The sequence below is a fragment of the Larus michahellis genome, chromosome 15 (genome assembly GCF_964199755.1).
Source record: "Larus michahellis chromosome 15, bLarMic1.1, whole genome shotgun sequence".
Lineage (NCBI taxonomy): Eukaryota > Metazoa > Chordata > Aves > Charadriiformes > Laridae > Larus > Larus michahellis.
The window spans coordinates 5,380,919-5,394,224 of record NC_133910.1 but is presented as its reverse complement, the minus strand read 5'-3'; the positions used below and the strand labels follow the sequence as shown (position 1 = coordinate 5,394,224).

Below are 13,306 nucleotides of genomic sequence, written 5' to 3'. Positions count from 1 at the left end.
CAAGCAATCGGGGCTCTGGTCGTCCTGTGCTGCTGGGAAGAGATGCCTCTTTTTAAGAGTCAGGATATATTAAGATAGAAATTGTCAATAAATTACAGGCCTAGCGCTCACCACGCCAGCCTGCGGAGAGGCAGAAATTGAAAACTGTGTCACCCCGGGGAAAATAACCCCCCTGTTTCTGTAATGCCTAACTGAGGCTTTATGTGAAGAGAACAAACTGTGTACAGCGGGCAGGGCGGGGAGAAAGGAGAAGGAGCGGGAGCCGTTCTCCTGGAGAGCATCCCCTCCCTGGGAGCCGTGGGCAAGATGACACAAGGGGACTGCAGGACCCCCCGTCCCCCAACATCACGCTGGGTTACCGGGGTCTTGCATCCCACGGGGGCAGGAGATGGCCGCAGGGATGCCCGTCTCTTCTCCCTCTGCTCTTTGCCTCTTTTTCTTCCTGCCACAGGAGCACAAGGTTGCTCTGCCCCTCTCCGCAGCACCCAGTCGTGGGGTGAAACCCCCCCAGTTCCCCAGTCCCAGCTGCAGCCTGAGGACAGCAGAGCTGAGCTCCCTGGGGGGAGTTTGAAGATGGCAACTGCATCCCTGCTCCGGTCCACATGTCTCCCTGCTTCCCGTTGGACTGACACCAGGGGAACAGTGCTCCACACGAGCCAGCAACAGGCGCTGGCAGCCCAGAAAGCCCTTCACATCCTGGGCTGCATCCCCAGCAGCGTGGGCAGCAGGGCGAGGGGGGGAATTCTGCCCCTCTGCTCCGCTCTTTGAGACCCCCCTGCAGTGCTGCCTCCAGCTCTGGGGCACCAACAGCAGAAGGACACGGAGCTGTTGGAGCAGGTCCAGAGGAGGCCCCGGAGATGCTGGGAGGGCTGGAGCCCCTCTGCTGGGAGGACAGGCTGAGAGAGCTGGGGGGGTTCAGCCTGGAGAAGAGAAGGCTCCGGGGAGACCTTAGAGCCCCTTCCAGTCCCTAAAGGGAGGCTCCAGGAAAGCTGGGGAGGGACTGGAGCTGGGGGAACGGTTTTAAACTGAAAAAGGGGAGATTTAGATGAGATTACAGGAAGAAATTTTTCGCTCTGAGGGCGGTGAGCCCCTGGCCCAGGTTGCCCAGAGAAGCTGTGGCTGCCCCATCCCTGGAGGGGTTCAAGGCCAGGTTGGACGGGGCTTGGAGCAACCTGGGCTGGTGGGAGGTGTCCCTGCCCAGGGCAGGGGGGTGGCACTGGGTGGGCTTTAAGGTCCCTTCCAACTCTAACCGTTCTGTGGTTCTGTGATCCCTCCTGGCTCTCCCAACCCCATACAGCATTTTACCCTCATCACCAGCTTGTAGGTCCCCAGTAATGGCAGCGGTGCAAGCAGAGGTCTGGAGGACACTGTCCCGTGTTTCTGACCGTGATCCATGGCCGTTGACTGGGGAAATGCCCAAGGGGTGGGCAGGCAGCGCTGCCCCAGCCCCAGGTCGTGCTCATGGCGCTGAGTGGGGTCGAGGTGGTGGGAGCTGAGTTTGGGAGCTCAACGCAGCCCCAGTGTGGAACCTTCTGGCACCTTCTGCAGTGGTCCCTGCGCTGGGTGATACGTCCCCTCCTCATCCCACCCCTGCACCCGGCAGCTACCAGGTGTGAGCTGGGCTTCCCAGGCGAGCAGGGATGGGGTCATTTGCTGCAAATTTGCAGGGATGTCAGTTAGTTTTAAAGCTGAACTGCCATGAACTCAATTTGCCAATTTGGTAAGTGCTATGGGCAATATCGGGATGTAATTTAATTAAGCTATCCCCTTTTTATAGAGTTCAGGGAGCATTCGCGTACTAATTTTAGCACTAGGTTTGCTTCAGCTTTACTCTGGACACTGTTTCGCAAATCATGACATGTTGTTAATCTTTACCAGTCAACAGTTTATTAATTTGCCGAGGACCACAGAAGTATATAATCAGCGGTTCATCAATCAAGGCTAAATCCAACAAATGTTCCAGGCAGGTACTGAGCATCAAATATACATGCAGCCTTGTAAGCAATTAATACACAGCGGAGCCGGAGCCTAGAGCAGCTCAGCCAGGGAACAGCACAAATCTCAAAGATTTCTTATTCCTTTTATATATATATATATATATAAAAAATCATCATCTGTTACCAGTTCTTTCGCGCCCTTAATACGGCTTCCAGTAATGCTGCGAGGACTGGGGCTGCATTTATCTTTGGGCTTTTTAGCGGCGTGGGCTCTGCCATTACCTAATTGTTTGGGCTTAAAAGGACTGGGTTGGAATGCCGAGGGCGGTTTGCTTGCGGCTCGTGGTGGAGTCGCTCTGAGGACAAGTCTCCTTGGGCTTACCAAGGAGAAACAAGGGCATCCCTTTGCTTAGTTAAAAATCCTGCCTGCCAGGTGTCACCTGAAGACCCCAAAGGCTCTGCAGCGGGGTCCCCACCCGGAGGGGTGGCAGCTCCCAGCCCACGCTTCCCGTGGGGCCTTTTTTTCCCCCTCATCTCATGCCTTTTCTGTTATTTTTACCTGTACCCAGTAGATGGCATTAGCGCATAAAGGTTTTCTGCAGTTCTTTTCTTATCGGAGGCTTTTTTTTTTGGGGGGGGGGGGGTTAATTTTCAGAAGTATGAGCTGCAACCTTGCTAAGACCTCGGTATTGCTAACTGGAGCCTTGCCTTTCAGCCCTCCCTTGCAACCTAACAAAACAATCCCCAAGCTCTGGAAAACCTGTTTCCGTGTTGCTTTTCCTTGTCGCATCCCAGAATTGCCGTCAAGTCAGGGGAAGCCACAGGCATTTCCCAAGAAAACCAAAATCCCAGTGAGCTTCTCTAAATCTGGTGGCCCTTCTGTGCTCATTGAGTCTAGTGTACGTTTTGTAACGTGTTGCAGGGATCACAGCAAACCAGGAGAAACTGTGCTGGAGGAATAAGTCAGATTCAGGGCAGGAATACGTATCATTGATCCCTTCTACCAGCACAGTGGTAGCTGCTCAGCCTGGAGGGAGGATGCCAGAAAAGGGCAAGTGGTTGACCCTCATGTGTTGGTGATTTATAATTTGAGATGAAAACCTGTGAATTGGCCCTGAGGGATTGAAGGAAACACCTGTAACGTGGCTTAAATTCAGGTTTCCCCACCTGTCTCTCAGCTTGGCTTTGCTCACTGATGCCAGTTCTCTTGTCTGCCTGGGGAGAAGGGCAGGTGGGGGTGTCACTCGTATCTGCTGCCCCATGTCCATGCCGTTTGCGAGCCCTGCGGGGCAAGGCAGGACTGCAGCCCCAGGGGAATAAGAAGGATGAGTTTTTTTTTTCCCTAAGAAAAGTGAGCTTTGGTCTTGGCACGTGAGCTGGGCGAGGAGGTGGATGATGCCCCTTTGGTGTGCGTTGGACATCCTCGACATCGCTGCGAGGAGGCAGCAGCAGGTACGGGCGTGCAGCGAAGGTGTGTGTCTGAGCCCCTTGGCGCCTCTCAGAATGGGATCTTATCACCATGAGGACCTCCTGGAGAAGCAGGAGGGCACAAACTGCCCCGCTGGTGGTGGGGAAGGCAGCTTGGGGTCCCGTGCTGAGTTTGCAGCAGGATTAGACCCCTTATTTCCCTGCTGCATGAGCGGCATCACAGCAGCCGCAGGTGGGTGCGGGTGATGTGGTCTTGGTGGTTCTGCAACATCCGTGGTGCCTGAAGATGGTGGTGAGTTAGTCCTTTTAAGTCAGAAGAGAGTGAGTTGTGCCACGGAGGTCAAAGATGTTGCGGGTGGATGTGGAAGGGCTCAGAGCATGGCTGTGCTCCAGGATCCATCCCACCTCGGGAGAGGGGTCGGCGGGAGAGCCCGGCGAGCCCAGGCAGCGGGCGCTGCTCTTCTGCACAGGCACAAAATCCTGCTGACCGTCGCCATCTCCTTGCTCGCAGGCTGGGGTTCCTCTAACAGGGATTTATTTCTAATTTGAGCGAGGAAAAAAAGTATAGTTTGGCTCCTAGTACAACGAGAACTGTTCTTATTCCTCATCAGGGGTCAGCCCATGCGTCAGGAGGGAGTTTGTGTGGCTCAGCGTATGCAGAACGGACAGCATCTACTGCAGAGTCCGTTAATGAAGTTGCGGCCCACGGTGACACCGGTGCGGTGTCAGTCCAAGCGTTTTTAGACACAGAAGGAAGAGAAATTTGGCATGGTCCGCACGGGCGTATAAGCCTTAGCGCAGCCTGTCTGGAGCTAATCCTTCTCTTCTTGCTCTCTTCCACGTCAAACCCATGGGCTGTTCTGTAGCTGCTGCAAAGTGGGGCAGAGCAATGGCTTAATTTCCGAGTGTAACCATTTTGGGGAGAAATGGGATTAGAAATGAAGGAGCGGGGCAGTGGCTACCGCTCCGGCTTCCTCCTTCCAGCACAAGTCACCCAGGGGTGGCTCGGGGACCAAGGGGACTGGGGAGCTGCTTGGAAATGAAGCAGGTGAAGCTGAGAACTGATATTCTTGGTGGGGGGAGGGAAATGGGTTTTTGGGGAGTTTCAGCCCAAACCAAAATGCTGTGCAGAAATCCCCCACGTATGTGCAAGTTCCAAAATATTTTGGTTCAAAACGTCTCCTCTCTATCAAGGAGAGGGAAGCGTTTAATTCCAGCATTATCATCTGGAGTTTTATGGTATATATTGCGTTATCCCAGCGTACAGCCTGAAATAAAAACAAAATTAGGCAGTGGAAACCAAAACATTTCAACCTTGTCAAAATTAAATGCTCTCCTAATTTCCCAATGAATTTTGAGATGTAATTGATGGAATCCCACAAAGCACTTAAGCTTCATCAAATCTGCGTTTTTTTTTCTGTCAGACAGTTGTTCGGGGAAAAATAAAGACTCATCCGTCCCTGCCTTACGAGGCACCTAGCTAATTATGGTAGAGATGCACACGCAGGGGAGGGAGATGGGGAGGAAACCATTCTCTCCTAATCCCTTTCAAGTGGAGCTGGCTCCTCGAAGCAGAGGATGGACGGCTCCTTACGCGTGTTGTGGTTGGAAGCAGAAGCCCCCTGAGCTCACCTGCAAGCCCCCCCTCCCCAAGGAGCCTGTGCTTTTTGGATTTGTCTCGTTAAGGCAGGTAACTACCTGTGATGGAAATGGGATCTGGGGAAGGGAGAGAAGCAAAGGATGGCAAAAGCTGCAGGGGTTGGTAGCCGGCCGTGGCAGGGGGCAGAGGGGCAGCCCGCCACCCGCCTGGTTTTGCTTTCAGTGCTGCAAAAGGGGTTTGCACCACGTTGGCCAAATTTAAAAGCAAGCGGAATAGCTCAAGAAGCACGAAGGTGAGCTGGATGTCTCTCCCTGCACTGGGAAGAGGTGGCTTGGGTGATAAAAGCCCCGTTTTCTCCAGAATTGGCTTTTTCAGCGGCGTTCCTTGGAGGGCTTGGCTGGCACCAGCCCTTGCCCCTCCGCTCCCCGGCAGACTGGGATGCGTCCTGTGCTGTGGTCAGGGCTGGGTTGGGGCTTTGGGTTTGCTGTGGGTCGCCAGGGTTTGGCGCGTAGCATTGTGGCTGGGCTGTACCCTGGATGTCAGGTGGGGCAGGAGGGGAATTTCTGGTCTCCCAGAGGTTTTTGGAGGTGCCAGCCTCTGCCGTGGCTGGGAAGGGAAATGGCCCGGTGGGCAGGAGGTGCCAGCGCACCCCAGAATGAACTGCTGGTGATGCCTGGAAGGAAAGCAGCTGGAGGGTTTCCACCAGCTTGATTTCCTTGCTCCAGGAGCTCTGAGCACTGGTGTGTGTGTGTGTATGTATGTACGTAGCATCCTATCAACTGCTTGAAACAAGTCCATCCCGCTTTGAATTGAGCTGCAAAAAATACACAGTGACTTGCCCGGGAGGGTCCATGAGAGCTGTGCGGTGGCTGGAGGCCAGGAGATGTTGCCTCATTGCCCGGAGCTTCGGTTCCTCCATGGAGTCCCCAGCCCGCTGTCATGGGGGGAACCGAGCCGAGGAGCGTGAGCCATTGCAGCGTGTGCTCGGGAGCCTGGAAGACAGATGGGTTTGATTTTCTGAGGCTAAAATAATGATTGATGATCTTGAAAGGGAAAAGGAAGCAGGGGGAAGGGAAGGAGGGGGGGGGAAAAAAGAGTGGGAAGATAATGACTGTTATTTCAGAAAACAGTTGTAATGTTTCCCTCTGGGAAGGATGCTCCCCTGCAGCGGGGTGACGGGAGGATCTGCCGCGGCCGTGGTGGGGACATCGCTGCCCCAAGGAGGTGAGGCAGGGGTGGCCCTGGAGAGAGACTGCCTGGAGCCGCCGGGTGCCTTAGCGACCAGCTTTTTGGCCCGTTTTAGCAGAATATTAGGACAGGAGGGATAAATCTCACCCCTAGAGACTGGGCTGTGTACAGCCAGAATCTGGTCCTGCTGCTGCAGAGGAACGTTGCTCACTGGGGGCTTCCTGGGCCAAGAAAGCAGAATAAGCCAAAGTTGTTGGCGAATATATATATGTGTGTGTATATATATATATATATGGACACAAAGGAGTTTACTGCATTTGTATCATTTCTGAGCTCCAACAAGCAAATAAAATACATGCCAGGCATAGTTTGGAGCTCATTAAAATGCTGGCAATTGCTTGTACCTCAGCAGTGCCTCAGATTAATGTTTTTGTCTCCCGCTGAAGAGGTTTCTCGGTGAGGAGCGAGGATGCCTCTGAGCAGAGGGGGGTTATTAGGGCCTTTGGACGGGGCACTCGGTGCCGCTGCAGCGCTGAGCCACCGGCCCCTTCCGCAGCCTCGGGCCAGCGGCGCCGGGGATGCAGCGGAGGGAAGATGCACCAGGCACGGGGCTGGGGGTCCTGGGTCTCGCCTCCGGATGCATCCAGACACAGGAGTGTGGTACCCAGAGCAGGGGGTTGGCGGCAGCTTCCCTGGGCGGTTTTGCAGAGCCAGGGAGGAGCCGGGCTCATCTGCGCCCAGAGCATCACCTCCGACACCCTGGCACGGGAGAAGTCTGGGCTTTTATCTCTGACAAAAAGGCTGCTATTGTTGAGAAAACAGAGCGGAATAAGAAAAAGGGCAGTTTACTCTCTACAGAAACACTTTATTAAATATTCTTTTTTTTTTTTTAAAAAAAAAACAACAAACTTAATAATGGAAGAGAGGAGCTGAGCAGAGGAACCCTGGCAGGCAGCTCAGGTGGAGAGCTGGAGTCCTCTCGTCTGGGGGATCCGTGTCAGTAATGAGACTGGGATTTTATTTCCAGTGACCCCCTCACCCATCTCGCTGCTAATGAGCTTTGTAAATGAGAAAGGGGGGGGGGGGGGCGGGAAAAAGTGGGGGGCTTTTGCTCACTAACGCGAACAGGGACTCATCCAGATACTTATTTTCCTAAGACACAATCTCGTACGGCTTGCTTGCTTTGCCCTTGGAGATGCTGCTCCTCCCACTGGGTTTGCTCCGGCCGTGCTGTGGATGGTGGTGGTGGGTGGAGGAGCCAAGTCCTGGTGGCAGGAGGCCACACCGTGTCACAGGCTGTGCCGGGGTGACGGCGGTAGGCGTGAGCATCCCATTTCGTTCCAAACCGTGCCGTGCATCGGCGAGGCTGGCTCTGGTGGCCTCCGGGGGTGGCAGCCGGTCCTGCCAGCTGTGCCGCTCCGGGTCACCTTGGAGATGCCATTTAAAAGGGGGGGAAAAAAAAGCTCATTTCTCCAAACACCAGGTAAAAATAGCACATTCTTATTCAGCATATCCATTCCCTGTGCGTACTTGGAGTCCGTTTGCTGACTCCAATGACAAAAGTAAAGACCTGGGTGCTTTGCCTGACATGGCGGGGAGGGGACGAGCCAGTGGCCCGTTGTGACAACAGCCAAACCTATCGGCGCCGGCAGGGTCAGGCTGTTGTGGCTGTGGGTCACGTTTAACCTGCAGGATCTGCATTATCCGTGCTAATGCAGGAGAAGACAAGAAACTACGTTTTCTTTTCCAATCCCGAGAGCAATTTTCAGGGCAGGCTGTCGTCAGGGAAAGCAATTCACTCCTGCGTGGATGGAGTAGATTTGCAAGGCAGTGGAATTGCATTAATGGCTTCTCCCTGGCTTTTCGGAGAGGACGACGAGCTAGAATCTCCCCCTACCTCTCTTTTCCTCTTCGTGGCGTGGATTAAGCACCAAACCCTCTTCCCAAGCTCCGAGATATTTTTGCTTGTCAGATCCATGGGTGAAGGATGCTCTGGGAGTTTGAAGCGAGTTCCCAAGCCGTGCGGGTCTAACGTGGCAAACAACAAACAGCTTTTTCGTTCGAATAGCTGACTAACGGTTTGTAGGATCCCTTTGCCTCCCTGGATAAATGGATCCATCCCGTATCGGGATGAGGGCTGTGCAGATGAGGGCTGTGCAGAGGTGGTTGGCCGGGGGCTGCTGGAGCACCGCATCTCGCCAGCTTTCCTCTCATCAAGGAGGGACGTGTCACCCGTGATCGCCCAGACAGAGTTATTGGCTGAGTTGCTTATTGATTTTCTAATCATTTTCCGACACAGCCCCCCCCCCACCCTGTGTCACTGCCAAGGCAGATCGCAAATTGAACTGCAGCTGAATTGATGGGGGATTGATTAAAACTCACCATAATTATTGGTTCTCTGCTGCCCGAGCCAGACAAATCAATGTCAGCAATAACAGATCGGGGCCTTTATGAAAGCCCAGCAAATGCAGAACGGGGGTTGGTTTGTGACCCCCCCGCCAGAGCCCACCGACCCTTCAGCCGCCAGTTGTTTCTGACATATTTGCACCCAAACGGGCTCTAGTTTTCTCCCTTCTCTGATCGAGTGGTGGGACGTCCTGATTGCTAATCCTCTGCTCCAGGGGCAGGGAGGTGTGTAGTAAAGATTTATTGTGCCCAATAGTTGCTCCATCCACCTATTCATCCCTGCAACCCCCCCCCTCCCAGCACAGGCAGCTGGCGTTGCCTCTCCCGCCTGTTGGTTTTGCTGGCCGGTGCTGATGGCAGAGCTCGGCCATGCCTCACTGGCCCTGTCACCTTCGTGCCACCAAGCAGGGCCACCTCCTCTCTGTGTGTGCTGGCTACCAAAGATGTCTGTCCCTGGAGAGCCGGCTCCGTGCCGAGCCGGGGATGGATATGGATGCGGGGCAGGGTGTGGGTGTGTGCGTGTGTGTACGCTTTCTTTTGCAAATTTTGTGCTGAGCTGTTTGCCTGCCGTAATTAATGCGTATTAGGCTGCATAATTGCAAACAGAAAGGAAACGCGTTTCATGGTGATTAAAAGTCCAAACTGGAGGAATATCCCAAGGGTGGCCTCCAGCAAAGTGGGGCTAAGGGAGGGGAGGGCTTTGGTGACCCGCTAACCCAGTCCTGGGGAAAGAGCCGTCGTCTTCCTCTGCAGGCTGGGGAAGATGCTGAGCTCAGCCCACGGATCAGTGCCAGGGCGAGAGTCCCAAGTGACAACTCAGAAAAGCCGTGACTGATCCCCTGGCTGTGTTCCTGTAGTTCCTGCTGACTTACGGTCCCATCCAGTTGCCTTCAGCACCCTGGAAGGTCCCTCGGGAGCTCCGGAGGGGACTTGGGCAGAGTCCCAGCCCTCCCCGTCGGTGTGGGGAGAGCAGCGGAGAGGCAGATGCGGTGCCGTGGAGCGGAAGATGCTGTTTGCAGTCAGCCCTCCGTGTCCTCCGGGGAGACGTGTTTCTACCAATTTGCACAGCTCTTATTCTTACAGTGGGGCTGGCAGATGCGGAGGAGACCACAGGAGATAAGTGTTGTATCTGCGGATTCGCAAACACACTTATCCCGATCCTGTTTCCCAGGCAGCTCGGTGCCGAAAGCACGGATTGTTCTAAGTGTCCTCTCCTCCTTCGTATTTATTCTGTTTGTGCAGCTAGAAGGCTTCTTGCTCCCATGTCTTCTGCTGCTCTGTGCCTGGGTAGGGCCACTGGTGCCCTGCCTGCGCCCTGCCTGCGCCCTGCCTGCGCCCTGCCTGCGCCCTGCCTGCGCCCTGCCTGCGCCCTGCCTGCGCCCTGCCTGCGCCCTGCCTGCTTTGCAGAGACGGGCAGCATCCTATTCCAGAGCCCTTTGCTGCCAACATAGAACAGTTTGGGTCAGAAAGGACCTTTAAAGGTCATCTGGTCCAATCCCCCTGCCATGGGCAGGGACATCTTCAACCAGACCAGGTTGCTCAGAGCCCCATCCAACATGACCATGAATGTTTCCAGGGATGAGGCATCTCCCATCTCTCTGGGCAACCTGGGCCAGGGTCTCACCACCCTCATTGCAAAACATTTCTTCTGTATACCTAGTCTAAATCTACCCTCTTTAGTTTAAAACCATTATCCCTTGTCCTAACATCCTTTGGCTAGAAAAGCCATGTGCCTCAGCCTTCCCTCGCTTCCCCTTCCCACCTTATCCATTGCCTGCAAGGAAGGTGCTGAGGTTTGGAAGGTCCACCTGAGCTGCAGAGCTAAGGGCACAGGAGCCATCTGAGATGCTTGAGACATGGCTTTGATGCTGCTGCCATAGGGAAATGGCACAGGGTTTCTGGGAGGTGGAGAGAAACTTCTCGTCGCTCGGAGGGGGTGGGCCAGGACTCCCTAAAGCATCTTTGTGGTGGCCCCTGCGGGCAGTTTGCTTCTTGAGTAGCCAAGAGCGAGCAAGGCTCGGCAGCCCGCCTCCCGGCGGGACCCTGCCTGTGACAGTGAGCGCGGGGTCCAGGGTCTCCTGAACTTTTATTAATATGTACAGCATTTTGCTTGCATGGAAAATTGATTTTCTTTTTTAAGCACGAAGTATAGTGGTTTTATAACCTTTCTTCTGCTTGACAGAGGCCATTTATAACCTGCCTTCATCACTACCTGTACGAGCTCCAGTCTAACTCATCTTCAAGAAATTCCATAATGCATTTTTAATTGCGAGCTGCTCCTGGGCAAGATTTATTTATTTTTTCAAGGACTGGCCTTTTTGTTGTTGTTTGTATGCATGCATGTTTGGCGAAAAGGGATAAATAACACAAGTGGAATAGAAGAGAGCTTTAATCTGGGTGACAATTTATTGATGGCATTTGCCGCCTGCTGGTTTTTATCTTTTGGGACAAGGAAAGCCAGCTGGGGAACTGAAATTAAAACCCAGAGCCAGATCTTCAGCTTGTGTGAATCAGCATGGTTCCCTCAGCTGTGGAAAACTGTTCTGATGGGCCTGGGCTGCGATCCTGCCCTCCCTGGTCCTACCTCCACCACGGGCCAGTCCTGCCCACAGCTGCCTCCTCCCATGGTGGGCAGCCAGAAGCTTTTGGAGATGATGCCAAGGTCACGTTCGCTGACCTGCCTGGCATGGGTTGAGATGGTTTTCTGGGTCATCCCCAAACGTTGAAGTGGTTTTCTGACTTGAGATGGGTTTTCTGGGTTGGTCCCCGGCATTGAGATGGGTTTTCTGGGTCACACTGGACTTCTCTGCATCTCAGAGGAACAGGTAACAAACGCAGAGGGTTTCTCCGGTACGTTACGGAGCAGGTCATGATGCTTCACCGAATGCTGGCTTGAGGCTTCTTCACTGTGTAATTTTGCTGCCTCGGGGATTTCACCCTCCTCCAGGGGGAGGGTGGGGAGCGTGGCTTTTGCAGCAGACCCGGTCCTTGCCCTGTGGTCCTTGCCCCTTCCCCAGAGGCTGTGCGAGGTGGTGCAGGGCCCTTGGGGCTGCCCCATCCATCGCTCAGGATGAACTCGTCTCCTTTAGATGTAGATGGAGTTCAGCACGACACACGAATTCCTCTGGCTCGAGGGTACCCACCAGGCTGTGCCTCCAGGGCAGGTGGGGACCCACGAGTGACCTTACCACGTCCCCTCTCTCGCTGCAGTGCCCCGAGGACCTCCGACCCATGAAGGATGGCACCGGTTGCTACGACTACTCCAAAGGGATCGACTGCTCGGATGGCTTCAACGGCGGGTGCGAGCAGCTCTGCCTCCAGCAGACCCTCCCTCTGCCCCACGACCCCTCCTCCAGCACCATCTTCATGTTCTGTGGGTGAGTCCCCCCCAGCGCTCCTGCATCCCCCACGAGCAGCTAAATAACCTGTGCCCTTTCCATCCCTGCCAACCGTCCTCCTGTGCCACCTGTCCCCAAACCGGCATGCCCACCAAGGGTGCTGGGCACCCAAGAAAAAGGCTATTTATGGAACCGACTTCCAGCAGGGAATAGAGGCTGCGGGCAGAAGCGTAGGGGGATGCGAGGAGCGATGTGAGCAGACGCACCTTCCTCCTCTCCCCGCTGTGCAACGGTACGGTTTGATCTGTGACTCACCGTGATGGGACCCAAAAATTGTACATTGTGTGTTGGAAGGGGAAAGTGGAGGATTTGTTTAAGAAATACTACTTTTTTTTTTTTTTTTTTTTTTTTTATTCCTCCCCTGTGCCTCTCTTAAAATAGAGTTTCATCCCTGATTTTGGCCGGGATCCTATAATCCTACACAATTTCGCATTTTCTCTCAGGAAAATCTCCCTGGCTGCAGTATGTTCTAAAAGGAGCTCGGTGATTATCTGGCTTTATGCTGCACAGCTGCAGCCATCCAGCCATCCATCCGTCCATCCATCACCGCCCTGGCCTGCGCCCGGCCCCGGGGCTCTGCACATCGCATCCCTCCGCTGGGTCACGCTCCCGGGCACACACAGAACCTGCTTCACATCCCTGTGGGTAGGATTAGGATGAAGGAGGGGAAAAGGAGCCCTTTTGGGAAGGAAATGCCCACAGATTCCTAACTCCGAGGAGCGTCCATTGAGTCCCGATGCTGCAGACGCAGCAGAGACTTCATGCAGCCCTGGCTGCTCCCCGGGGAAGAGCAGCCCAGGGAGCTCTGCCCGTGTCAGCTTCTCTCTTTTTTTATCCCTTTTTGCTGGTTTGTTGTTTGTCCCTCCCCTCCACCTTCTGGTTTTTATTATTGTTCAGCAGCGTAGAGCGGTTGAGTCACTAAGAGGGAGCACGTTGCCTGCGCCGTGCCTGCAGAAGGGTTGGAAATCCATGTAGGCACCAGCAACCTTTGTGGGGAGGGTCTAGAAAACCTCGGGACGTTACGTGGTCTGCATCCGCACACGCGCAGGGAATCTGCATTTCAATCTTCCATCCCCAAGGACAGAGGCTGTTTCCTTTCTTTTTTTATTTTTTTATTTTTTTTCTATTTCCTAATCCCTTTTCAAGGCAGAGCTGCGCTTTGGGAACAGGCAAGGAAAAGTGCGACAGACGGGTGGGAGTTTCATTTGCAGCAGTCGAATGCGGTAGAGGAATGGGAGAGGGCAGCAAGCCTGGGTGGAGGCGGGGGTGATGTTAGCAGAGCGCTGTGGCTGCGGGGAGGAAGGGGCAGGCAGGGAACGGGGGGTTCCTTGTCTCCTGGGAGCCGCAAT

The 13,306-nt window shown here is 54.4% G+C and overlaps 1 protein-coding gene across 6 annotated transcripts in view; it reads left to right on the top strand.

The window, feature by feature from the left end:
• The window catches only part of ASTN2 (astrotactin 2), a 377,208-nt gene that overhangs the window by 207,992 nt on the left and 155,910 nt on the right, over positions 1-13,306 (top strand). For 5 of the 6 annotated variants that reach the window (XM_074609111.1, XM_074609113.1, XM_074609112.1 and 2 more), the window contains exon 12: positions 11,770-11,936. In XM_074609111.1, the coding sequence (XP_074465212.1) occupies positions 11,770-11,936 (167 nt within the window). Of the gene's footprint in view, positions 1-3,198; positions 3,390-11,769; positions 11,937-13,306 lie in introns of those variants that run through there. The other variant, XM_074609116.1, reaches the window with a different exon arrangement.